This window comes from Peromyscus maniculatus, chromosome 20 (genome assembly GCF_049852395.1).
Source record: "Peromyscus maniculatus bairdii isolate BWxNUB_F1_BW_parent chromosome 20, HU_Pman_BW_mat_3.1, whole genome shotgun sequence".
Classification (NCBI taxonomy): Eukaryota; Metazoa; Chordata; class Mammalia; order Rodentia; family Cricetidae; genus Peromyscus; species Peromyscus maniculatus.
In genome coordinates, this window is record NC_134871.1 from 60,913,075 (window position 1) to 60,939,719 (window position 26,645).

At 40.5% G+C, this 26,645-nt stretch overlaps 1 protein-coding gene across 1 annotated transcript in view; it reads right to left on the bottom strand.

Moving 5' to 3' along the window:
* Slc2a13 (solute carrier family 2 member 13) overlaps window positions 1-26,645 on the bottom strand; it is a 310,634-nt gene that overhangs the window by 229,305 nt on the left and 54,684 nt on the right. Inside the window, exon 2 of the mRNA XM_042264530.2 lies at window positions 16,807-16,966. Coding sequence (XP_042120464.2) covers window positions 16,807-16,966 — 160 coding nt within the window. The remainder of the gene's footprint in view (window positions 1-16,806; window positions 16,967-26,645) is intronic.

Here is a 26,645-nt window from a genome sequence, read left to right on the forward strand (position 1 = left end):
GCACTGAATACACACTCACCACTGAGCCTAATAGTACTAGTGTGTTCTCATTTGCCAGGGTCCAAAAAACACTTAGTGTGTACACCTTGGAGTCTGATATAACTGAGTGCACACTCGCCAGAGTCTAAAAACACTGAGTGTGTACTCCTTAGATTCTAACAGCATGGTGTGCACACTTACCACGGAGTTCAACAGCACTGATTGTGCAGAGCCTAAAAACACTGATTTGCGCTCCTAAGATTCTAACAGAACTGAGTACACAGCACAGAATCTAAAAGCACTGTGTGTACAGTCATTCACCAAAATCTAAATACACTGTGTGCACTCCCCCAAAGTCTAACAGCTCTGAGTGCACACTTGCCGAAGAGTGTAACAGCAGTGAGTACACACCCCAGATTCTAACAGCACTAAGTGCTCACTCATTCACCAGGGTATAAAAAGAGGACACACTACTGAGTACACACTCACCAGAGTCTAACAACAGTCAGTGCACACTTACCACAAAGCCTGAGAACACTGAGTACATACTCACTCCAGAGTCTAACAGCAGTGACTGCACACTTACTTACCAGCGTCTAAAAACACTGTGTGAGCACTCTCCAGAGCAGTGATTCTCAACCTTCCTGATGCTGCGACCCTTTACTACAGGCCCTCATGTTGTGATGACCCCCCCCAACCATGAAATTATTTTCATGACTACTTCATAAATGTAATCTTGCTACTGTTATGAGTTGTAATGTAAATATTTTTGGAGTTAGAGGTTTGCCAAAGGGGTGGCAACCCACAGGTTCAAAACTGCTGCTCTGGATCTAGCAACACTGAGCACACACTCACCACAGAATCTAACAGCACTGAGTATACACTCATCACAGGATTTCATGTTTGTGTGGAGCACAGAGATATTTAATAACTATTAATCAGATTTTATTCACTAGAAAAGAACTGTTACTTTATGCTGTGCTGAAACTGAAAAATGAGAAAAATCTAATAATTTCTTCCATACAAATTATAATTTTGCAATAATAGGCAAACATCATAATCATATTTCCACATTCTAAATCAAACAAATCATGCAAAGCACCATGACAGCCCTCCGTATGTAATATGTCCAATATATACAACAGAAGTGCAATACCTCTGTGTCTCCTGTCAATACAAATTCCATGCATAAGTTCCCAGGCAGGTGAAAACAGAGCTCCTATGGTCAGGGTGTCTCCTCAAAGCTCCATGCTGAAGGCTTCTTTGCCAGTCTATGTTGCTATTGGGAGAGGGCAAACCTTTAAGAAGTGGGGGCTAGTGGGAGAAAGTCTGTTGGCTGGGGAATTCTCTCAAGGGAGCTATTGGGGGACCCCAGACCTTTCCTCTCTCCTTTGGCCTCCTAGCACCCATGAGGTGATCAAGTCCCTTCACAATGAACTGTAGTCATGATGTCCTGCCTTGACACAAAAACTCTGAGCCAAAACAGACCTTTCCTCCTGAAGAGTGTAGTATCGAGGGTGTGCTGTTGCCACAAAAGCAGAGAACTAACCCCTGATTGAGAGTTATCTGATACAATGTATACTTTTCATGAGACTAAGTGCCTGAAATTGCTTCCTTTGTGTTTTGTTAACGGTTTTTGTTTGTTTTGCTTTGCTGTCTGAAATATGGTCTTGCTATATGTAGCCCATACTGGTCTACAACTTGTGGTCTCCTTCCCTCTCTCATAAGAGCTAGGATCACAGAGATATCCATCATGCCTTGCAACAAGTTTTCCCTTAATAGTTATTTCTGCTTTTTGAGTAATTGTTTTTTTAAGTAATTCCCCTATTTAATTTTGCTGTGAGGCATCAGGTTTGCTGTGATTAAGGAATAAATGGCTTACAGCAGAGAAGATGGAGGTAGAAACAAATAATTGTAACCAAATAGCTAAAAACAGAAAAAATTTAATTATCCATTATTTTCTTTTAAGTGTCTACTCTTATTGACTGAAAAATGATCAAAAAAAACCCCACATAAGCATGTAGTTAAAATTCACTAAAGAAGGAACAAACATTATAGCATGAGTCTAGAACTCCATACCAAGACTTCTTCAGAAAGGCCTCTAAATGACCCCAACTAGAGTAGCTGGGTTAAACTTCCAGGACTCTGCAAGTGGAATTTCCATGAATACAGGACACCCTCCTGTCTCCCGATGATACAAATCCCATGCATACATTCCAAGGCAGATTTATGATGACAAATGTGAGAAGGCCACTTCATGCTCATAAGCAGCCCTAACCACATTTACAGCTTAATGAAAGGTCTTCTGATTTGACGTGCTTTACAAAGAGAGTCTACCTTTTAAGTCACGCTAAACCCATAGCAAAGCGATTTAAAGGCTCCCAGAGAGAGATCTCATGATGTAAGGCAACTGCTTTCTATGCAATTGTGTTTTAATTCTAAAAACAGAAGAGGAAAATTATAATTGGGTATTAAGAATAAGCTTACTATAAGCTGCACAATAAACCTATAGGTAGAATCAGAAAAAAGTAAGATTCAGGGAGTGAACAAAGTATTTATGAATGAGTGATGGAATAGATGATACAGACTTTAATGCCTATGTTGTGTGATTGCATCAAAGATACAGAAAGTGAACAAAGTATTTATGAATGAATGATGGAGCAGATGACATAGGCTTTACTGCCTATGCTGTGTGATTATACCAACACTTAATGCCTCTGTGCAGCTCTCAGGGGATATATATATTTTTTATCACAGTTTAGGTATCCTGCTCCACCTTGATGTCTATCATCTTAATTTTCACATTCCCTCACTAGCAGAGTACTGGCAGTGAAGCTTCTTGCACATAGATGTCATCTAGTAAACATTTTATGAACTGAAAGGCTAACAGCTATGCACTGAAACCTCTGTGTTATTCCACAGAAAGTAACTATGTGCAGACTCACGTAGCAGTATTTTATGCAGCAAGTCTTCTAGATCATTTAGCTCTGCAAACTTACTTGCCCAGTAACCCTCCTGAACAAAACACTGTTACTCTAGATGTGATCAGATCCTCTCTCTTCAAGCAGCGGTCTTCAGATGAGAACTAGGGAGATCAACTCACATAAATATATTTGCTTGGCTATTTCTCCTTAAGATGTACATGTATACAACCAAATTTCTTATTTAAGTGAGCACTGTATTGCTGTAAATAAATGGGAATTATAGCTTCTCTTAGAGAATTTAGAGGATCTGTTGGGCTAGAAGAGCAGTTCAGAGCACATATGCAGTAAAGCCTCGGGTTCAATTCCATAGCATAAAACAACTAATAAGCAACAAGAAAAAAGTGGCTATCCTATACTATCAATTTTTTTTTTTAAAAAATGGCCTTTTTAATCTTCTAGTATATATTAAATATACTGGGTTAGGAATTAAATAAGATTCACCCATAGGTGAAAACTTTCCTGTTTCATTTTCTGTCTTTGGAATGACTAAAAAGCTGCAAAAATAAATATAGAAACTGTATCATCTTCACATGCAAAATGTACACATAATACTCTGTACTTTGCTACTTGCTATTATAATATCTTTATAATTTTTTTATAAATAAATAAACAGGAGAGAAAAAAAGATAGCAAAAAGGGAGATGCAAACTTAATATGAACCCATGCATAAGTGGGCTGTGGAAGCCAGAATGCATTAGACCCAGAGCCCTTTGGAATAGGACACTTCAAGAGCCTGGTGTAAAACACTTAAGCCTGTACAGCGGGAGGACAGAGAGCTGCACCCTCTGTCTTTCTCTTTGCAAAGACAAGTCAGAAAAACTAAAAATACTGTACACACTGATATTGGCCACCTACTTTCTAAAAGTAAAAGAAAGGAGTCATTTAATCTATTTTAACTATGCTTGCTGATAGGATATATTCTAGCAGAAGAAAATCCATAGGACTGTAGAAACCTACTGCACAGGATGGGTAGTAGCTGTGATATGTAAACAGCAAGAACAGATTGGATCCTGTTTCATACTATGGTTTTATTAAGTGCCCCGCTAAACATGTAGGCCAGCAACTGGTTATGCTATTGTGTGGCGATGAAACCTTCAAGAGGCAAAGAAGTTCTGGAGTCAAGGCTGGAGGACCTTATTCTCCTCAACAAGCAAATAGGTTAGGTCCTAGAAGCATGCCCTTGGAAGGGCTGCTTCCTGTCTATGTGCTTCTCAGCTGCCAAGAGGTCAGCGTCTGTCCCTGCCATATGCCACTATGTGGTTCTGACCATCACTTTCTGTCCCATTCCATGCTAAAAAAGCAACGGCTAGATGATCATGAACCGAGACCTCCAAACCCATTTCTCTTTTTTAAGTTAATTATCTCAAATATTTTGTTAGCAGAACTGAAAGGCTGGTTAACATAGTTCAGGTACACTATCCACAAGACTCCCCTGGTCAAGTTACTTATCTGTGCACACAGGACAGTGTCCTATTCCCTCGCACTGGTGGGAGCGGTACGTGACAAGCAGTTCCTGGTTCACTTAGCAAAGAGGTTGCTCAGCTAAAATGTTTCACCTCCTTGGGGTACCTAACCTTGTGAGCAATTCCACATTGATCTACTACAGCTCTATCTCCCCCCAATCTCCAGCAGGGAGAACTATCCAGTATCTTTCTCTGGGAGAAAATTATTCTTCTGAAGATATGCATACCAGTGAGTGGGAAGGACTGCTGTTATACTGATGAAAAATTCAACCAAAGATAAAGAAGCAGAGAGCCATAAACTTAACTAAGCTGCATCAGAGGCTGTCAATCTTCCAAATCCACAGAAATCAGGAACCAGCTGAATGACAAGAAGTCCTGTGATAAAAAACTAACATAGGCAACCCCTGGCGACCAGGAAACCTCATTAGTATAAGCTAAAGCAAGGGTTCTGAATCCAGAATTCACATGTGAATCCCCCAGGGGGCAGTTTAAATACACCAGTATCTATGCCCCACCTTCCCCCCGAGGTTGTGATTAATTGGTCTGGGCTCTGAGCCCAGAGAATTCTATTTCATTAAAAGCGCTCCCCGGGTGGTGCTAATGTGCAGTTGAGTCCAAGAACCACAGATCTAAACATTTTAAAACCCCAGGGGTAAAAATAAACAACAAACATCCAAGATCTCAAGGAAAAGCCATTTATCTTGAGGAGGGAAAAAGGTACAACAGACTGATAAGGGAAAACTGGCAGACCCTAGGGGGAGAAAAAAGATGGGAGCATTGATGAGTTCTGAAACTCTTCAAAATATCCTTAGCATCATGGTAAGATATCTTTTAAAACACAGAGACCTTGACATTAACAGTGTCATGGCTAGCAGTACCACCACGACCTGCCCACCAGAAAATGAAGGATGGAGCAGACCCTCTGAGGCTGCAATGCTTCCAGATGTTGTCGATCAAGTAGAACAGCCCCATCTCACTCAAAGTAAGCTTCCTTCTCAGTTCCAAAAGGCTGATTCTCTGAGACTCCCCAATCTGTCACTGCTGGGCCCCTGCCGCCCCAGAATGGCTCGGCTGATGAGATGTGCCACAGCCACGGTCATCTTACAGGCCCATCACAGAACTGCACCATTGCTTCCAAGGCATCCTGCCTGTGCAACTTCAGAATCTTCTGACAAAAGGCCATTTCAGGCACAGGATTCTGTAGTCCACAGTAGCCACCCCCTTCTGTGAACTAGGCCGTGGGTTAATTAGCATGCTCTTTGTCAGTCCCAAATACATGAAAATCTACTTAAACATACATGCTCAGCTGGTTCATGGAACACTTTACAACAGCAATAATAGCTAACTAAGGATGCCAGCTACGTGCTAAACACTATATCCAAGATCTAGGGTACCGACCATCTTCACAACAATCCTAGGACATAGCTAGCATTATCAACCTCACTTTGGAGATTAAGACTGAAACACCAAATGGGACTTTTAAAGATGACAGACCTTAGCCCATAGAAGCCAAGGACAGAATGAATGTTAGGGTTTGCCTATGAAATCTCTCACAAGTCCATGCATGAACTCTTAGCCCCTAGCTGGTGGCGCTGGTGAGTGAGATGGAGGGGCACATCCAAGGGGCTTTTGGCAGATTGGATTGGTAGAAGCAGATGACTGGCCTAGCCCCAAATTCTAGTCTAAGACTCTCTCTGTTTTCTCATCTGCAATCGCAATATGCCCGACACAAACTCCTGCTGCTACAGCTGTAGCCCCAACGACCATGCCCCCCTTCCATGGAACTGTGTGCTCACACACTCTCTGAAAGCTGCAGACTCCAGACCTCTCCCATTTATTTTCACAGCCACAGAAAATCTTGATGGGTTTTTGCAATTCTAAGACAATCCTTAGTGACAGGCTTTGAAAGTGTGCCTTGAGCATAGCCAGGACTTGAGAAAGATTATCTAATAACATCCAGTACTGTTTATATAAAACTGAAAAAAAAAATCAAGTCACAAAATTAGATCTGTAGTTATAACCGTTTCTTTTGAACTTTGTGTTTATACCCATTTGCTGCTAATTAGCAAATCAAGTCCATGTTGGATCACTCTGAACGGCTCAAATAAATTACAAGACTATTATAAATAATCAGAGGCTGTCTATGTTTTATTCTCAAAAGCTCCTTAGTTTTTGTGGGCTTCATGGTGCTCCACATAACGGTTCACACACTACCCTTGAGCCTGTATGCTTCCAAATTGGCAGGCTTTCACAAATAACAGCAAACATTTTTGTTTCTTTTCACTGAAAATAAAGAGTCTGCTATTAGAATCAGTAGATTCTTTGAAATCTACTGAATGAAGATTTATGTTGGCTTAGAATGCTATGCCAGGATTTTTTGTGTTCTCTCTGAGTCAATAGTCAATGTTTATCTGACAAAAAAAAAATTCTTCTGAATGTATATGAAGGCCCAAGAACTAGGCTCATCACCAAGCGTAGCAAACAAACCTAATCAGCAATGATGCAATGCTGCATAAATCTGAAAATAAACTTTCTAGTTAATGGTTGCCAGCAGAAAGCAGAGTGGATAACTCCAGACCCCTCAGACCACACCAGGAATAGTGTCCCAGCAGCTCTGCATTCAGAGCTAGTTACTCAGTGTTCCTGTGGCTGCGGCCTTTCATCTTAACTTCTCACATACTTAAGCGGCAACTGTATGTATGTATGGTCTGTTTACTGAAAGTACTCTATCATATACCAGTGGGAAAACATCTGCATAATAACACCGTCAAAAAGATGACCCTGGTTTTGGTCACCTGATATACTATACATTACAGAATTAGTGTCTCACCACTCCATTTTAACAGTAAGTAATTAAAACAAGAAAGGTGGGCTAGAGAAATGGCCCACTCATTAGGAATGCTCCTATTCTTGCGGAGGTCCTGAGTTTGGTTCCTCCCATATCAGAAGGCTCAGAGTTGCTCATAACTCCAACTCCAGGAGATCCAACATCTTCTTCTGGCCTCCTCCCCATACACATACACCATACACGTAATTTAAAAATAAATCATACATTTTTAAAATAAGGAAGTTGCCAAACTGAGATTTTGGTGCATTAACTTAACTCTCCTTTGTCAACAAAGACCACGCAGAAGATCATCAATGATGATTGACACATAGATAATCACGTTAGCTAATCACGACACAAGGGTTGGGAAGAGGGCTGCATAAAGAAAAAGTTTCCACGTGTCACACTTTGAATATTTCAATTTATTTCCCACTGATTTGTAATCAGCAAATGAGCAACATTTGTGCTAACTCAAGAAAGATTCTTTATAAAACAAACACCACCAAATAAATAAATAAATCTGTGCTTGATTTATAGGGAAAAAAAACCCTAAAAGTAACTTTATATCAGTATTTAGTGGCTTGGAAAATGTTATTTACACATACTCTGACAGAAAGAGACTGACACTGTTTAAATCAATGAGGCATTATGTACATGTTAGTTTTAAACTAAATGGCAAAGTACATGAAGACTTCTACCAAATTAGTATAGGATTGTTTCTATGAGAACTCCGCATCTAACAACTCTCTCTGTATGTCTTTTTCTCTATCTGTCTCTCTCATGTTTGTGTGTGTGTGTGTGTGTGTGTGTGTGTGTGTGTGTGTGTGTGTGTGTGAGAGAGAGAGAGAGAGAGAGAGACAGACAGACAGACAGAGATTGATTGATTGATTGATTGATTGATTGATTGATTCCTCCTAGCCTCTGAGAATCTTCCACACAAAGTTTAAAACTAGAGATTACAGATGGGATGTGTGGTAATGATAAACAAATACCCCTTGCTTCATAGAGCCCACATACTAGAAATTTTGAACAAAATAAGACAATTTAATTGCATGATAGGGCTTTTAAAAAGGACAAGTGTCAGAAGATTTACTTCTATGGAAGCTGTTTTTGTGGTAAAGTCAGACATTTGGCACACATCTATAAATTCAGAACTTCAGAGTGTGGAGACAACTGAACAACAACAAAAATAATAATATAATACATAATGTAATATAATGCATAATAATAATAAGCCCAAGGTCCTGTCTTAGAAAGATAAAAATAAATCCAATGGCCAGTATAAAAATGGAAGAGCGTGATGGACCCAGTATGAGGCTCACAGTAATGTTTCTCCTTGGGATCAAACCCTTGCAAGATACTCTGCATGACTAATCAGGAAATGAGTGCACTCTGTAACCACCAGACCAGACCAGAACATTTCTACCACTCCAGAAGCTTCCTTTACACTCACCCTTTGCCAGTTGGCCATCACAGTCACGGTCAATGGCTGGTAAGGTTCATGTGCCTGGGACTTAGTTTCCTGCTGATGAACCTCAAGGAGAACCATGGAGCACAGGCTACTTTGTGTCTCTCTCTTTTAGGCAGCAAGTCTTATTCTTCACTAACATGGGCTGGGATGTAGTTCATTGAAGGAATGTGTGCCTACCTGCAACCCTGACTAAGAGATACACACCTCCTTCCATCTTTTCTAGAACTTGCCAGTGAAATTATCTGGCTGGTGGGTGAAGAGCCATACTTCCATGTATCTAGAAATGCAAGGAATTTTTTATTTTCCATTTTAGCTGGTGTGCATTTTTGATAAAGTATGACTGTTCAGTACCATGCCAATTCTAACTTGTTGAAGTTACTGTTTATAAAATTGTAATGGTATTATACCATCCAGAGGGATGGCACACCCTCTTTTATTCTTGGCATTAATAATACAAGCTTTTATCTTTTTTTCTTAGTAAAATGAGTCACAGCCACCTCATTAATTTTATTAATCTCACAGAATATTGCCCTTCTATTATTATATCTTCTGCTTGCTTTACTGTTCCAATCCTTACTTTTGAGTCTAACAACTTCAACAATTATCTCCCTCCTCCTCTTCCTCTTCCTCTTCCTCTTCCTCTTCCTCTTCCTCCTCCTCCTCCTCCTCTGACAGGGTCTCCCTATGGTCTGGCCCTCACTATGCAGAATGTCTAGCCTAGGACTGACTAGAGATCTGCCTGCCCCTGCCTCTGCCTCTGCCTCTACCCCTGCCCCTGCCCCTGCCCCTGCCCCTGCCCCTGTCCCTGCCTCTACCCCTGCCCCTGCCCCTGGCCCTGCCCCTGCCTCTCAGTGCTGGGATTAAATGTGTGCACCATCACGCTTGCCACTTTTCAGTTTCTTCACATGAAAGTTGGAACATGACTTCACGCCTTTCTCTACGATCCCCATTTAAAGCTACATGTTTTCATATACTATAGCTGCATCACCTGCTTGAATACATTTTATTTTCTGCTGACTTTCCTTAGAACATGTCTTAGTTACTTTTCTATTGCTCTGCTAAAACACCATGACCAAAGCAACTTATAAATGCGGGTGTTTAATTTGGGCTTAGGACTTTTCAGGGTTCGAGTCCACCACGACAGAACACAGCACGGGCAGTGAGAACAACTTCGGTTTGCATCCTGACTGAAGTAGGAGGCAGAAAGAGACACTGGGAATGGTGTTCGTCCTTTGAAAACTCAAAGCCTGTCCCCAGTGATACACCTCCTCCAACAAGGCTACAATTCTAATCCTTCCCCGAAAAGTCCAAATAGGGAGGAAGTATTCAAACATAAAAACCTATAGAAGCCATTCTTATTCACACCACTACAGATCTATAGATTATTTAGAACATATTGCTTCAATTTCCAAATATTTGGGACTTTCTTGGCTCTTTTATTGCTATTAATTTCTAATTTAGTAATGGGAGGACACAGTCTAAACATGTATTATAATTTATTTATTAAAAATCGTATGAACATGAATACTCAGCACTTAGCCAATGTTTGCTAAAGAAAATCTGATAGAAACTTGATAAATTATATATATATAATTTTGTTGAGTGTGGCAGTCAAAAGTCAATCAAAAGGCAAGGAACTTAATGGTGTTGCATTACTTCTATAATATGTTACCTACTTTTATTTAATTGTTCTATCCTTTGATAATAAAATATTTAAAAATCTCCAAATAGGATCAAGATTTGCCTATTTTCCCATTCTACTAATTTTAATGGGATAAAACAAATATTTTTGCCCATTTTGTCATTTTGAAGTATGCATCTCTATCCCACTATGGACATGCATTCTGCGAGGCAACAAGCACCCACTATCTTCCGATGTCTATATCTTGAAGCTTCCATCTGGTCTTCCACATTTCTATCATTACTGGTGCTTCTGGCGAATGGGCTCTTTGATCATGACGAACCACCCTAATCTCTACTGACACCATTTTAAGTCCACTCTACTAATATCACAGCACCTTATTTCTATGATTATGGTCCCATCTTTTGATTTCTTTATCTAAAGCATAAAACATTCATCTTTTAGGCAAGGTATATTTGTGTCCTTATTTGGTTATACAGTGATAGCTTTTATACTTTTAGATATATTGTTTCAACAGCTAATATAAGAGTTACTTTGCTAAAGCTACATTTTAAGTGCACTGTTTAGTTATGTGCTTTCCATCCGCCCCATCTGTTATTACTCCTGTGTTTTTACTACCTCACATTTCTATAGATCAAACTATTTTAAGTATTCTATATTAATCCTCCTAAGGGCTTTTTAGCTGTTGCTTTCATATATTCTAGTGGTTGTTCTAAGGAAAAAAGAACGAGTCATCTGTTAGTTTACCACGTACTATGTGTACAAATCACAAGTACATAATTCCATTCAATGCCCCTGTCTTTGCTATTGTCATCTTAAAATGGATGAGAAGGTACAAGGATTTCCCACATACCCTTTCTCTCCACACATGCTTCTTCCCTTGTTATCAACATCCCCCATCCATGTGGCACATTCATATAAGCAGTGTATCAACTGTATGGACTGTCAACATTATGCATAGTTCACTCTCGAAGGAGTGTAGTCCATAAGTGTGTGTAGCAGGGTCCTTGCTGTTGTTCCCTATGGGGGACGGGGTCAAATAGGTGCAGAGTCAATGACACAGACTCCGGGAAACGTCAAAATAGCAAGCTCAGTTTATTCAGTTAGAGGCAAGCCTTATATAGCCTCTACCCATCCCTGGGGTCAGAGGTCTGATGAATATGCATCTGCTGGTGTAACATGGCTGTCTCTCATTGGTCCAGGTCATCTCCAGATCCTGTTTCAGCTACTGTTGCTAAGGCCCTTAGGCAGACCGAGACTTGCTCTCAGAAAGTATCTTTTTTACTGGGCTGGGCCTCAGACCTGCTAGGGATGAGTTATCCCACAAGTGTGGACAAATATATAGAAGCAGATCTACCATGGTGACATTGTACAGTAATTGTCATTCAAGAAACTCTATGTTCTGGCCATCAACAGATTTTTACACCCTGTCCATGGTGTAGAATGGTCTTCTTCAGGGAGATTTGTCTTCTATAAACCTCTCTTGCCATTGTCAACCTTCATTTACTTTTCACTTGGGGAAACTCAGAGAGCTGAAGGTGAGAGTGATTTTTATTAGTAGGATTAGATGGATATAGAGGCTGAAGTTAACACTTTCCGAAAATAACAGCAAGCAATATCTAGTATCATTTAGGAGTTCTTAAGATTTTCATAGCTATTCACTCATTCAATCCATACAATAACACCATTGCTGAAATTATCAGCTACATGAGGATATGAGACCTTAGATTAACCAATTCACACCATGAAAGTAAGCCTTCAACTATACTCCTTGTTATACTAGAATATCTTTATTTATGTCTCATATCTTAATTGTATCAATAGCACACTATAGACATCTTCAGCATTCAGATTTATAATTTTAATCAAGCTATTAACCCATAATTAATATGTGTGTTCCAAATTCATTTTTGTCAAAATGGTAATGGAATGATTTTAAGATAGAGATCAACTCACACTCTATTATTTCCTTACTAATTATCACCAATTATAAGAACACTCCTTGAGCATGAATTTGTTTTCAGAAAGCATTACCTTTCAAATGATATACAAATAACATTCTTATTAACATCCAAATAACATCTCACTGATGAGTTTTTTAAAACTGCTAAAAGTATAAGTGATTCTGGAAGAGAGGGGAGCTCACCACTTCACCAGTACAATTAGTTTCTTCAAAAAATTCTTTAAGGGGCCAGAGAGATGGCTCTGAGATTAAGAGCACTGGCTACTCTTTCAGAGGACCCAGGTTCAATTCTTAGTACCTGTATTGCAGCTTACACCCATCTGTAACTCCAGTTCCAGTGAATCCAGTATTACTCTCTGGCCTCTATGAGCCCCATGCATGCATGTAGTACACAAACATACATACAGGCAAACACTCATACTCATAAAGTAGAATAATAAAAACATGTTAAAAAATTATCTGAGACTTGCAGACAAACAAAATCAAACTTACTATGTTCTTAAAGCAATGGATAACTAAAATTTTTTAAAAGAAAGAGCTATGCCACAGTGGATTTAAAGTTCTATCCATCCCCATTGCAGACTAACCTTCTACTGCCACTACTAAATTCCCAGATGGCTAACGCCCCTCCCTTGCTCCTCCCACTTTTCCTTGACTGGGTGTGACTGGCTCTGATTGACAGAGTTTATATAGCATAGATGACATTTTCCCATTTGCATAAACAATGTTCCCTCCAAGAGCCAAAGACTAGCCAACAAATACCCCAACATCAGGCATAAACATTGTAACACTGGTCAGGATCATGCAAGCGATTTCTAAAACATTTTAAGCTATTGCTATTGCCCTTAAGTCCCTATTGCTGAGGGCACCATGAATTTCAGACACAGGGCCCAGAGGACACAAGCTGGATCTGACCTGAAAGTCTCCTCCCTGAGGACTAGCTCTTATGGTACCAGAAGGCGTCATGCAAGCTTCCAAAGGAGGGAAGCAGCCAACAGTTCTATTCAGCTATGAGATCCATAAACTACAATGACCAAGACAACACAATAATTCCCAGAATGCAGTAGTGGCACATATACCTTGTCAGTAAACAACATGACATTCAAAAAGAGGGAAACCATGCCTGATACTGGAAATCTAACCAATGATCCAGGGCTAGTGATGTCATGGATCTTGGAGGAGAACCTGTAGTAGGTAGCTATTATAGCTTTGACCTGGAAGCTCCAACCCCCATTGAGGCTTTGGTAATGGTCATGACTACAAGGCGGGGCTGAGAGAGGATGCTGAAGACCCGGGTTCCAGATGTGCGGGCTCTCTGAGTTCCTGGACCCAGGACGCTGGAGGTAGATCGAGCAAAGTTCTCCAGAGAACACGGGCCAGACTGCACCACGCCTTTCCCAGACTCTGTAAACTATCCATTCACTTGTAAGTTACCCCACAAAATAAACCTCCCTTTTAACTACGTGGAGTGGCCTTAATAATTTCACCAATATGAACCTGCAACTGTTACTTTACTAAACCAGTATGGTTCCCAACTACATTCTAAACATCTGTCCTTATACCTACAGGAAAGTGTTATCCCCACCCGTCATCAAGGAAAGTTCTCTTTGCAAAAGATGAAAACCATTACAGAAAAACCACAACCAGTCGAAATGCAGACTTGTGAAACTCTGTCCCAACTGATAAATCTGCAACCCAATCCCTCCATGTAAGGCTCAGGAGTCATTGCTGAAGAGGAGCAGACCAAGTGTAAGAGCCAAAGACAGAGTTTTCTGTGAGATTGTGTCTCCCATGAAAGTCAGAAACTACAAAGTCTCACCAACAGAGACTCCTAAATCTGACTGCAGAAAGATGACACCAATAAATAAAAGAGGATGGGAAAAAGCTCATGAGGCTGCAACCCTCCCTAAATAAAGAATTACAGATAACTCAGGAATACCAAGACTGGGAAAAATGTCTTCCCCAGGGAAGAGCACACCCATTAGTTACTTAATATTAAATGGTCAGCTATGAAAATATATATGCAAGTAACATTACATAGACTGAGCAGGTTGTATTTATATATTTAGTAATGGACACATATACACACATGTGTAACAACAATTTATGAAAAAAATGAGGCCATGAATTTGAAAGAGAGCAAGGAGGGATATATGGGAGCATTTGGAAGGAGGGAAGAGAAGGGAGAAATGATGTGAATATATTATAATCTCAAAAATAGAAAATAATGAAAAACACAATTATAGTTCACCTATCATTTTTCTGTTTAAAAGAGATGTCTCCACATCCAGCTGATGGTCCTAGGAATTCAGCTGGTCTCACAACTACTTGCTACCTCATGTGCCCATAGCATAGGGTATGGTCAATTTCTTCCCACATTTTGGGGGAGAAATTAAGTTCAGAAGGACCACATAATTTTCCCCAGATCTGTAGGTAATGAATGAACAGTAGAGGACTGACTTGGATTTGGGGCTAGGATTATGTACTCATAGCAGTTATAGTAGTCTTCCCTCTCCGGGGTTCCCTATCACCCTATGCCCCACCCTCAGCAGCAAGCAAATACAGATCACAGTGTTCATTTTCCTTTAGCTTTGCTTACAACATACTGACAGTGGTACTCATGCATCAGAACAGTAGATAACTAAGAAGTTCATCTATGAAGGGCCTACTTTTTACCAAGCACTGGGTCAGATGTTAGTTAGGAATATGTTAGGCATAAAATATTTTTCTTTCTACAATGATCTCACAAAATTAAGAGTTTTTTTTTTGTTTTGTTTTGTTTTGTTTTAGTTTTCCGAGACAGGGTTTCTCTGTGTAGTTTCAGTGTTTGTCCTGGATCTCACGCTGTAGACCAGGCTGGCCTCGAACTCACAGAGATCCACCTGGCTCTGCCTCCTGAGTGCTGGGAATAAGACGTGCACCACCACTGCTCGGCCAAGTTTTTTGTTGTTGTTGTTTTTGCTCTCACATTGTTTGGGGGAAGAAATTAAGCTCAGAGGGATCACATGATTTGTCCCACATCTTCAGGTAATAAAAGAGCAATAGAAGACAGATTTGGATTTGGGGCTGGGATTTTATCACCCACTTTTAAGGGGACTGAGGTTTGCCCCAGCGATGCCACCTTTCCAGAAGTGCACCACACTCCTAAACATTTGACTTGATGACCTCCTTGCTGTCTTAACCACTACTAAAAACAATATTGAGTGGTTAGTCTTTCAGTAGGAATGTGGCCTAAATACTATAGACATTATATATTTCAATCTGTATCTATGATTGGTCACAACAGAAGTTTACCAAAATGCAATAGATGACTTGGAGATGCATATGTCCATGTAAGCACTGACTTGTAAGTCTCAAATAAAAACTAGAAACGCCAGATTAAAACAGTGTTACCACCAAGCTTCCTCTCCTTTTCATCTACAGAGTAGAAAAGAAGACTGAAGCTTCCGCTGCAATTTCCCAGCAATCGCTATGTCTGTAGAGACTGCCAGGAGAAATCGGAGTAGCAGATTTTTATTCCAACTCTGTGTTTGGTTTAGGACGTCTTGAGAGAGGCTGACTCTCACTGACGTCATGTGACTTCTAAAGCCTTTTCACAGCTTATCCTAAGCCACGGGGCTTATGGTACTGCTTGGAGAGCAGTCCAGGTCCCCCTGTCTCCAGCACACTGGAACCACCTCTTTGAGCTGCTTCAACATTGCAAATACTGTAGAGGCAAGGGCCCGACTCTCAGTCACCATTCCTACAGAACTTACATGGTCCGTGCTAAAAGAGCACTTGTTATAAGAAGCAATGGCACAAAACAAGTTCAACAATACTGCATAGCCTGGTGTGCCTTTTAGTAACACTTTCCTAGAATACGTACATGAATCTGTTGTTTCAAACACTATAAAACAATGAAGGAAAATCCTGTGCCCTCATCTTTAAGCTTTAACACAAATTTGTCTTTGTAAATATGCTTCACGTATTTAGTTTTAATGTTTATCTTTGTATTATCTTTCTCATTTATTTTGATTCAAATTATGATCAAGGAATAATTTCGTATTTTATTTTTATATAGATACCTTTTCATATGATTAAATCTGCACTTTTAAATACTGTTTCTTTCAGAGGAGAATGTAGCTTCCTAGACCCAAAAAAGAAGCTATATCTGCAGTTTATGAACAGCCTGTCAGTCACATATATAACTCAAAAACTCCACATATATTTATCACATTATTATATGTGTAAAAGATTATACAGAGTATGAAAAGTATCACCTAAACGCTTTAGAAAAACAAGTCTTCTGAAAATATCAATTCTTAATGGAAGGTTCCTTGTCTATCATTAAAATAAATATGTATTTCTTGACTGCTTTCAATTTTGCTGAATGCCACCTACTTACAAGTTAGCTACAATGATTCAAGGTATCTCGATTTTTTTCCAGTGCCTCAAAGTTGTAGTTTCTTTGAATTCAAGATAAGAACTATTCACACACCTCCATCCATCCTTCTGCAGGTAACTGAAGGCTCCATCAACGACACTTGCAAAGAACTGTCCCCCTGTGATGAAGAGGGTATTAATGGTGACCAGTCGACCTCTCAGGTTGGGTGGAGAAACCTCTGCGATGTACACGGGCACGGTCATGGAAGCAATGCCTGCAGGGAGGGAGCAAAGTACCCATGAGATACCTGTGCAATTGCACTTGTAACTACACCTTTCTTTATTAAAGAATTTTCTTATTTTACATACCAATCACGGATCCCCCTCTACTCCCTCCCCCCGCCCCTCTCACTTTCACCCCCCCCAACCCACCCTCCATTCCCTCCTCCAACAAGGCAAAGTCTCCCATGGGGAGCCCACAGAGCCTGGTAGACTCAGTTGAGGCAGGTCCAAGCCCCTCCCCCTGCATCAAGCCTGTGCAAGGTGTCCCACCATAGGTAGTGGGCTCCAAAAGGCCTGTTCATGCACCAGGGATGGATCCTAATCCGACTGCCAGGGGGCCCTTAAGCAAATCAAGCTTCACAACCATCTCGTTTATGCAGAGGGCCTGGTCCAGTCCCATGGAGAGCCCACAGCTGCTTGTCTAAAGTTCACAAGTTCTCACTAGTTTGGCTTGGTTGTCTCTGTAGATTTCCCCATCATACACTTATCCATGCTAGGACAAAACACACACACATATGGATACAGGCTTGCACTCTACTCTGGACACAGCTTATCACATATTCAAGATTTTGTTTGCGGCTGATATGGGGCTATTGTATATAAGAAGTATGTGTGGTTCCAATCTCTGAATATTGATTTTTATACTATTATTTAAATGAATTTATTTTAGTGTATTTTATTTAGTGAGGGCTTATGAAGCTGGTCATGAACAGAGTAGGTAAGCAAGAATGGTCTTGACCTTCTGATCCTCTTGCTTCTGCCTCTGAAGTCCCAGCTCACACTGTCATTTAAAAGCCCACATATAAAAGCACTTCAACAGTCCTACAATGACATGAAAGGCAGATATGCTTTATATCTGTACAGATAATAGATATAAAATTATGCTCTAGAATGCTGTCATTGCTAAATTATTTTAGTTTATATGAAAATGTAATCAGATAACAGTGACAATAAAACACCATTCAATAATTGATATCAACTACTTGAAGTCATTTATGAGAGATATACCAAATCTTTAAATTGGTTTTCTGATAATAACCAATTTAAAGATAAACTAGATATAAAACTTTAGACTCACAAATATTGGATAGATCAAATATTTTCCTTAATTTTGCCAACTACAAATGGACTAGATATTATAATTGTAATTCCTGCTTAATAACTGTTCTATTACATGTAATTTTACTACGTTAAAGTTAAAACCTTTTGCTTAGACAAAAACGGAGAAATGCCCTTGTACACTGGTGTAATAAAATGCTGTTTGGCCAGTAGCCAGGCAGGAAGTATAGGCAGGACAAGCAGATGAGGAGAATTCAGGGAAGAGGAAGGCTGAGCCAGGAGTTACCAGCCCGACACAGAGGAAGCAAGATGACAAGGCAGAACTGAGAAAAGGTACCAAGCCACGTGGCTAAACATAGATAAGAATTATGAGTTAATTTAAGTGTAAGAGCTAGTCAGTAATAACCCTGAGCTAATGGCCACACAGTTCATTATATATATTATTATTGTTGTTGTTATTATTATTATTATTATGTCAGTCAATTGCCCAGTTGTATATTTCTGAGGCAGCTGATAATACAGAACCTTTAGGACTCTACAGTCTGAAAAACAGATGATCTTCCATGGACAAAAACAATGATATGGAACTGGGGGTGGTCAGTAAAGTGCTTATATTGTTAGTTACAGAACTTCAAGCTTTGTGTCTCTAGATATTATAAATCAACCCCTACATTAGACGGAACATCAAAACTGCACAACAGACCCCTGTAGAACTGCCTGTAAGGGACAGGTTTGCACTGAAGAAACCTGACACTTCCAGCCCAGGGGCCCTTGCACTTCAGGCACTGTCTGCCACATTCCACAGTTGGTGACATCTGTCTGCAGTTAGTGACAGCAATGCCTGTGCTTCTCGAGGAACAGCTGATTTTCAGTAGTGACAGAGACTGACCCCAGGGGTTCATGCAGCCTGGGCACCACCACTAAGCTAGACGCTCAATTCATCCCCAGTCACAGCTGTAAATCACCTAGTTCGCTCTCAGACAAGTACTGTCAGCTAATGGATCACACCCTGGATCTCTCATTTTCTCCCTTTCTCTAGACAGAGGCCCACTTCCACCCTGGGTTTTGACCTTCACTAAATTCCCTGCTGATAGCACAGCAGTCGGCGACCTTACCAACTGTACCTTTTGTGAACTTTTAATTAGCCTTATCCATCTTCGAGTCGGGTAACAACAACAAAACCTGGAAACTTCACTGTGGTTAGGCCAACACACAGGCAACTAAGCTCTACGGGCAATCCTTGCCCCTGTGGTAGCGGCCAGCATATGGAGAGAAGACCACGATTTCCTAAGTTTCACGACGCAAGCAGAAGGAGTATTGAACTCAATCATCACCGTGTTAGTGCAGTATCAGTGCAGCGCTGCCTACCCTAAAATGCCTTCTGTGGAACTTGAAAATAAACAGTTTCAACAAATGTTAACAAGTTAATTGTATAGTCTCCTCATTTCTTTTACTATGGGACCATCGCGATAAAATTTCACAAATAAGCACTAATTTATGACTGGGATTTTTTATTCTATACTGGTTTAGGTGTAGACAATCATTCCATTTCTCTGTTAGCCAGAGATCTGTCTTCAGCCGCATAACCCACTAAACATGGGAAATCAGAATCACACATTTAAGCAATACATGCCCATCTCCAAACCACAGGTTTTACATGACAAGAAATGTGGAGATTCTCTCAGGCCTTTAGAAAGCTCGATGGTTTAAAATGAATACCAGAGTGCTGACGGTAACCAATGATGAACAAGACAAAGACCAGGAACTAGAAAATCTTCAGAGCCATTGATATGCAGACCTGGAAAGAGCTCCCCAAATTTGTTCAGTGATTGACAATACTGATTTAGGATAGCTGTTAAAACTGCCTAATTCTGTTAGTTAGGTATTTTCCACGTCCTGATTATAGCCCTAATTCTCAGTACATCTCTCCTGAGAGCATGTAATTACCCCACTTCACAGAGGACATTATCCCAGAGAATGTAGTGAGTCAAAGAACCTAAGAGATGCCAGAACCCAACTTTAATGGCACACACTAACCTGGCTCATCACCACAGACGGCAGTAGGCTCAGGAACCACAGGCTTCAATACCCACCAAGCCAGTTACAAGCTGGGTAAGTCAGAACGAGTTATTTAACCTCTCTAGGTCTCCAATTCCTCATCTATGGAAGGAGAAGCTTAAAAATCCTTCATAAAGATTGAGAAATCTCAGTGGATTAACAGAGTAAAGCACTGAAATACAGAAGGTAGTCAATACTAGCCACTATCAAATTTAAATACAAGATAAAGCCAGAGATAGGTAGAGTCAGAATCAGCCTGTGAGGTATGCAGCAGGTGATAACTCTGCTCCCTGAAAATGATGGGGGGATGGGCAGCTACATGTAGTGTTCCAGCAACCCTGTTGTCCCACTCAACTCAGGCTCTGCCAAAGCAGCTCGCTTCTTTCCTTCTTCACCCTTATGGGAGAATTTGGCCTTGTCAGCTTAGTTTTTATGTTATCGTCATTCAAGACAAAAAAAAAGGAACGTTGGTAGAAAAACATAATAAGGCAAAATAAGTCTGATTTGTGGAGAGGTCAGATGAAAAAAGACAGGAAAAAAAAACTTAAGGAAGACACTTGGGGTGGGTCTGGAAAAAATGCAAACCTATGACACAGGGACTCAGCTTTGAGGGCAGGTGTGGGGTGACAGATTTTAAGAACTGCTAAGTTACAGCCTACATGCTGTTCCGTTCAAGGCCAAGACTGATTTTCAAGGGCTCTAGATGCCTTTCAGTTTCACATCTCTTCAAATACAACTTCAACCTGAGACTTGGGTAGGAAAAGCTAGAAGTCACACAAATATTCAGGGCTCAAAAGGTGACCGTGTGAACAATACACCTAATTGTGAGTACAGCAGCAGCTCACACTCAGAAAGGGCATTTGAGAAGAACGCCGAGAGCCACAGCCTGAGAGAAGTCGGCATTTGGGGCACTGCTGGATGTGAAGTGAGAAGGTGAACAGTAAGCAGGCACCTGCTTTGTCCTTGACTGTCACAGGATAGTCCTACAAGCCATCCTATCGATGGGAATGTAGGTAATGAAAAGCAAAGAAATCAGGTTGCAGAGACAGATGCAAAGTTCTGTTCCATTTTTCAGAAAATAACACAGATGCGAACGTCAGAGTGGTTCCAGAGGCTCATGGCCTCAACTTTTGTTAAATGCTGCCCAAGGACGAAGGGACACACCTCTGCTGAGAACATGGTCCTTAGGAAATATCTCGGAAACATTTTATCTTTGAAGAATGTCTTCTCTCTTTTCTCTCCTTGCTCCCTGCCACCAGGTAGCATGTTAAAGAGATTAGGTCAATCTGTAAGAAAAATGGGAACTGAGTACAATGAACTGTGTTACTGTGCGCTAGAAAAATGAAAGTCCATACATACAGCTGCTGTGTGGACATGGAGAAAGAGGAGCCTGATGTTCACTCCACTCACTGTTGAAATGCTCACACATCACACACAAACCCTGCTCATCGACAGCCTGATATTAATGAAAACAACTCATGCAAGCAGCTGATTTATGATTGTCAACTGATAGAAAGCTCATTCCTGAAAATCCCCAGACATTAAGTTATTATTAAGTTATCCTAAAACTCCCTTCCACTCTTCAGAAATAGATATCTGTCCAGAGACAACTCTTACTGTTCTAATTAAGGATTGCTAAGTAAAATCAGCAAATGTGAGGGTCTGTCTGAACGACTATTATGTATTTGTATAGTTTAGCTATAGATTTAAACAAACCACAAGACCATTCAAATAGCAAGAACTTTATTAATCACACGACATCTGTTGTAAAGACAACATATTGATTCTCACATTTCTGCCCTGTCATAACCCAAGGATGACAGACTAAGATTTCCAAAATTAAGAGTTAGATATCTCTTCAGTGTATATATAAATGAGGCAAATTTTTAGGAGCACTCTATGAAAAACTTTATTTTTCCTTCTACTCCAACCATTAACTATATAGAATCCATATCTAATACAATAGCAAGTTTTATTGTATCCTGTATGTTTCTGTACTGTAGGACTGTGCACATGTTCAAGCATGAGGAGGCCAGAGTCTGAGGTCAGGTGTCAGGTGCATTCCCCTATATCTCTCCACGGTTTTTTGGTTTTGAGACAGTTTCTTACTTAATCTAAAGCTCACCTATTGGCTAGACTGACTGGTCGGGAAGCCTCTGGAATCACCCAGCCTCTGCCTCCACAGCACTAGGATTACAGTACGCACCGCCACCCACGGTTTTTTAACATTGGGTACTAGGGACCCATATTCAGGTCCTCAGTTTATAAAGCAAGCATTTGCTAACCCAGCCATCTTCCCAGCCCCCTCATTCTAATTTTAACAGTCCAAACGAAATGTATGATGTTAACATGAAGAGTTAACGGTACAAGTATTAATAGCTTGCTAGAGTAAATATAACCACAGAAATCCATGTTGGTGTTATTTCCTGATGTTAAAAGTTTAAAGAATAAGGTTACATCAAGGGAAGTTGTCATCATGCTTGACTTGAGGAAGCATTACCAAGAAACTGCACCTGGGACACCACTGGGCAAGAGAGCATCCATAGGAGCGAGCTGACTCACCACCTACTTAGAGGGTACGTAGAAGCGGCCTTCCAAAAACTGCTGGAAGCCCTTTAAAAGGCTTGAGTCAGAGACATAAGCAATTTCATAACCAAACAGCATTAGAAAACCCTGTTGCGATAGATAAATACCCATGAATCACAGCGGTGTCTCAGCATGATGAGCCATGCAGCAGCTAATTAGCTGCTGAGATGTGCATAAGCCACCTTCTAATAATAATGCTTCTGGAACAAGGATTGTGGTGGCCTGAGTTCATTTTCAAAGCCAATGCTTTATTATCTCTAAAGACAGAACCCTAATAAAAAGGATGCAGGGTCTAAGGGAAGAGGACCTCTCGGGGTAGTTGTGATTGGCTGGCTGCTACGTCTTCATACTTCTCAAAAGCTGTGTCTACCGTGACCAGGTCCTTAGTATGATTTAGACTTCGGCTTTTGCTTTTCCTTAAAAAGGTATAAGACATAAAAGATGTGAGGCAACTTCCAAGTGTGCTAGGACTTGGATATACACAATACAAAATGCCTGTAACAGAGTCTGGTTTTGAGAAAAGACTACCCCTGGGGATATCTACAAAATTAACATTCTAGAGTTTCAAATAGTTCCTAATAAAGCATTATATACTTACTATCCGCATTTCAGCTGGATATCATCTCTTGCACTTGCTCTTTTTAAAAATCAGTGTGTGTGGTGTGGTGTGTGTGTGTGTGTGTGTGTGTGTGTGTGTGTGTGTGTGTGTGTGTGTGTTGCTGTGCACCTGCCACAGCATACATGCAGAGGTCAGAGAATAACTTGTGGGAATCAATACTCTTTCCCACGATGTGAGTCCTAGGAAATTGAATTCTTCTTCCCATGTATGTCTAGGTTTGTGTTAAGCTGACGAAAACTAACAAGTACAGATGAAAAGGTGCAATAATACCTCAAGAATATGACAACTGGACTGGCCACCTCCCACTCCACCACCCATATTCTTAATCCCGAGAGTGGGACCCTGGGTTACAAGCCTTTCTTAGGAACCACTTTTGCAATGCAGGAGCCCTGCGTCTCTCCTTTCCTTTCATCGGCTACCAGTAATAAAGATCCTTTCTAAAGCTCACCTTCCAATTGCCCCTGAGACAACTGTCCCTTCAAGTTTACTAGAGAAAAAAATGAGGAGCTACGGGGCTGGGGTGTCTTTGGTGATTTTTCAGCACCCTAGCTCCCTAAATCATAGCTCTCCTTAACTGAGCAAGGCTCTGTTAACTTGCAGACCCCAAGTTTTCCTCAGATTGATGGAGAATAAGGAAAAGGTGCCAGGTTAATGAACATGGCATGCACAGCTCAAGAATGTGACAGCCTCCATGTCTATGTTAGTTGCTTTCCTCCTCGCTATGACCAAATACCCAACAATGAATAGCTTCAGGGAAGTTTCGTTGAGGGCTCACTGTGTGTATGTGTACACAAAATAGACAGCAGGGGGAGGTGCATGCTGGCACTCTGCTGGCATTTCACTTCTCGCTTTTTCTTTAGTCCTGGGCCCCAGCCTAGGGGATGGTGCTGCTCACACTCAGGATGGGTCTTCCCTGCTCAACTGAAGCTCTCAGCAAACACCAAGAGGCATGTCTGAGATCATTCCAAATCCAGTCAAGTGGGCAATGAAGAAAAGCATGATAATTTCCATTTCCAAAGGGCAAATCAATTTAATAACAACTATATAAAATTTTTAAAGTATTTTTTTAATTTCCCTCTTTTCTTTGGCATGTTGGAAACAATGAAATCTTTAAGAGATTTACTTTCTTTAGGTATTTACTTACTTTCAGCTTGATCTTATCTTTTATAAGAAATTCAAAATGAAATTCTCTAATATATCTGTTTTTGCAAAAATATGAAGGAGTGATTGTTGTAGTTTCCTATAGCCAATCTTTTCCTGCTGATAGAAGCTATTATGTCACAACTGACTTCTCACCAGCAACAAGAGAAGACTTTGGCCCTAGGTGCTGCCATGGCACTGAGAAAAAAATATCACTCCCCTGGAGCTGTCCATGGCAGTTCCTGCCTTCACCCTGTCACGTGCTTTCTGCTTCTCCCAGCTTATTTAGCATGCCTATCCTTTCACCAGGCTTTGAAAACTATGCAAATGGTTAAGATGCTAACTGCTGAACCTTTACTTATATTTATAGAAATAGGAACAGCTGGTAGGCTTTGCGGTACTTCCTGGTAGTCCTTACTTCCATATATTAGCTAACACAGAGCTTTGTAGTAAACTGCTAGGCGGTCCAATATGCAGGAAAGGATCGTGTTTAAGAAGAACTGCAAACCCTGGGAGGTCAAGGTCCACTGTCACACTCTGGAGAGAAAAAGAGAGAAGAAAAGAAGGATGAGGATGAGAAGAAGGGGGAGGAGGAAGAAAAAAGGAGGAGAAAGAAAAAGGAGGAAGAAAAAAGGAAGAGGGAGAGGAGGAGGAGGAAGAATGAGGAGGAGGAGGAGGAGGTGGAAGAAGAAGAAGAAGAAGGAGAAGAAGAAGGAAGAAGAAGAAGAAGAAGAAGAAGAAGAAGAAGAAGAAGAAGAAGAAGAAGAAGAAGAAGAAGAAGAAGAAGAAGAAGGAGAATCAATAGTAGTAGTATGAGCTAGATGATGAGGGTACTAGTAAACACACAATCTTTTTGCCCTGCTGCTCCCCTGCCTCCTCATCAGCATCTGAATGGTCCAGAGCCAACTCAAGGTGGACCTGCAAAGTAAGTAGCTCTGCCACCTTATCAAGATTGCTAAACTTTGAATAAGTATCACTGCTTCCTGACATCTGTGGAATCCAAAATAATGATTTTTCAAGGAATAAGACCATGACCTTTCCTGGCAACACTGAGAAAAATAACTGTGAACCTAGGTTTCTTAAGCCAAAAGGAGAAAAAAAAATATCTTCAAGAACAGGGTAAAATGCATAAAATAGAATTCTAAAAGTTCCTGTCAGATAGATAATGATCTCAAATGGATTGCCTTAGTTAAGGTTTCTGTTGCTGTGAAGGGACACTGTGACCACAGTAACTTCTATAAGGAAAACATTCAGTTGTAGTAGCTTACAGTTCAAAGGTTCTGTCCATTATCGTCATGATGGAACATGACAGCATGCTGGCAGACATAAAGAAGGAGCTGAGAATTCTACATCTTGATCCACAGGATACAGGAAGTGAACTGAAACACTGGCTGTGGCTTGAGCACATATGAGACCTCAAAGCCTAGCCCCACAGTGGCACACTTCCTCCAACAAGCCCATACCTACTGCAACAAAGCCACACCTGCTAAGAGTGCCACTGTGGTGGGATATTATTTTAACTAGGCAAAGATGTGTTACATTATGTTATGCTGTGGAATATTACTTTAACTGTGTAAAGGTGTGTTGTTTCTGTTTATACTGCATTTGTTTTATTATGCAAAGATGTGTTGCATTTGTTTTGGTTTGCCTGCCTAAGGCACCTGATTGGTCTAATAAAGAGCTGACTGGCCAATAGCTAGGCAGAGAAAAAAGGATAGGCAGGGCTGGCAGGGAGAGAGAATAAATAGGAGGTGAAATCTAGGCTCAAGAAAATGAGAGAGGAGAAAAAGAAGAGAAGAGAAGAGAACAAGGAGAAGAAGAGGAACATGCCTAAGGCCAGAAGCCAGGAAGCCCCAGACAGCCAGATACAAGAAGCAGTGAAAAAAAGATACGTAAAAGGAACGAAAAGTAAAAAGCCTTGAGGCAAAATGTAGATCAAGAGAAAGAAGTCAAGTTAAAAGAGCTAGTTAGAAATGAGCTAAGCTAAGGCCGAACATTCAAAACTAATAATAAGTCTCTATGTCATGATTTGGTTGGCGGCCCAAAAGAAAAATCCTGGTACACGTCACTCCCTATAAACTTATGGGGAACAATTACATTTAAACTGCCACATAGATAATATAAGAACAGAGATGCAGGAAGGAAAAAGGAAAATTATAACAATCCATAAACTGTATTAGTATTAAAGAATTATCCCCATAAGGAAAACT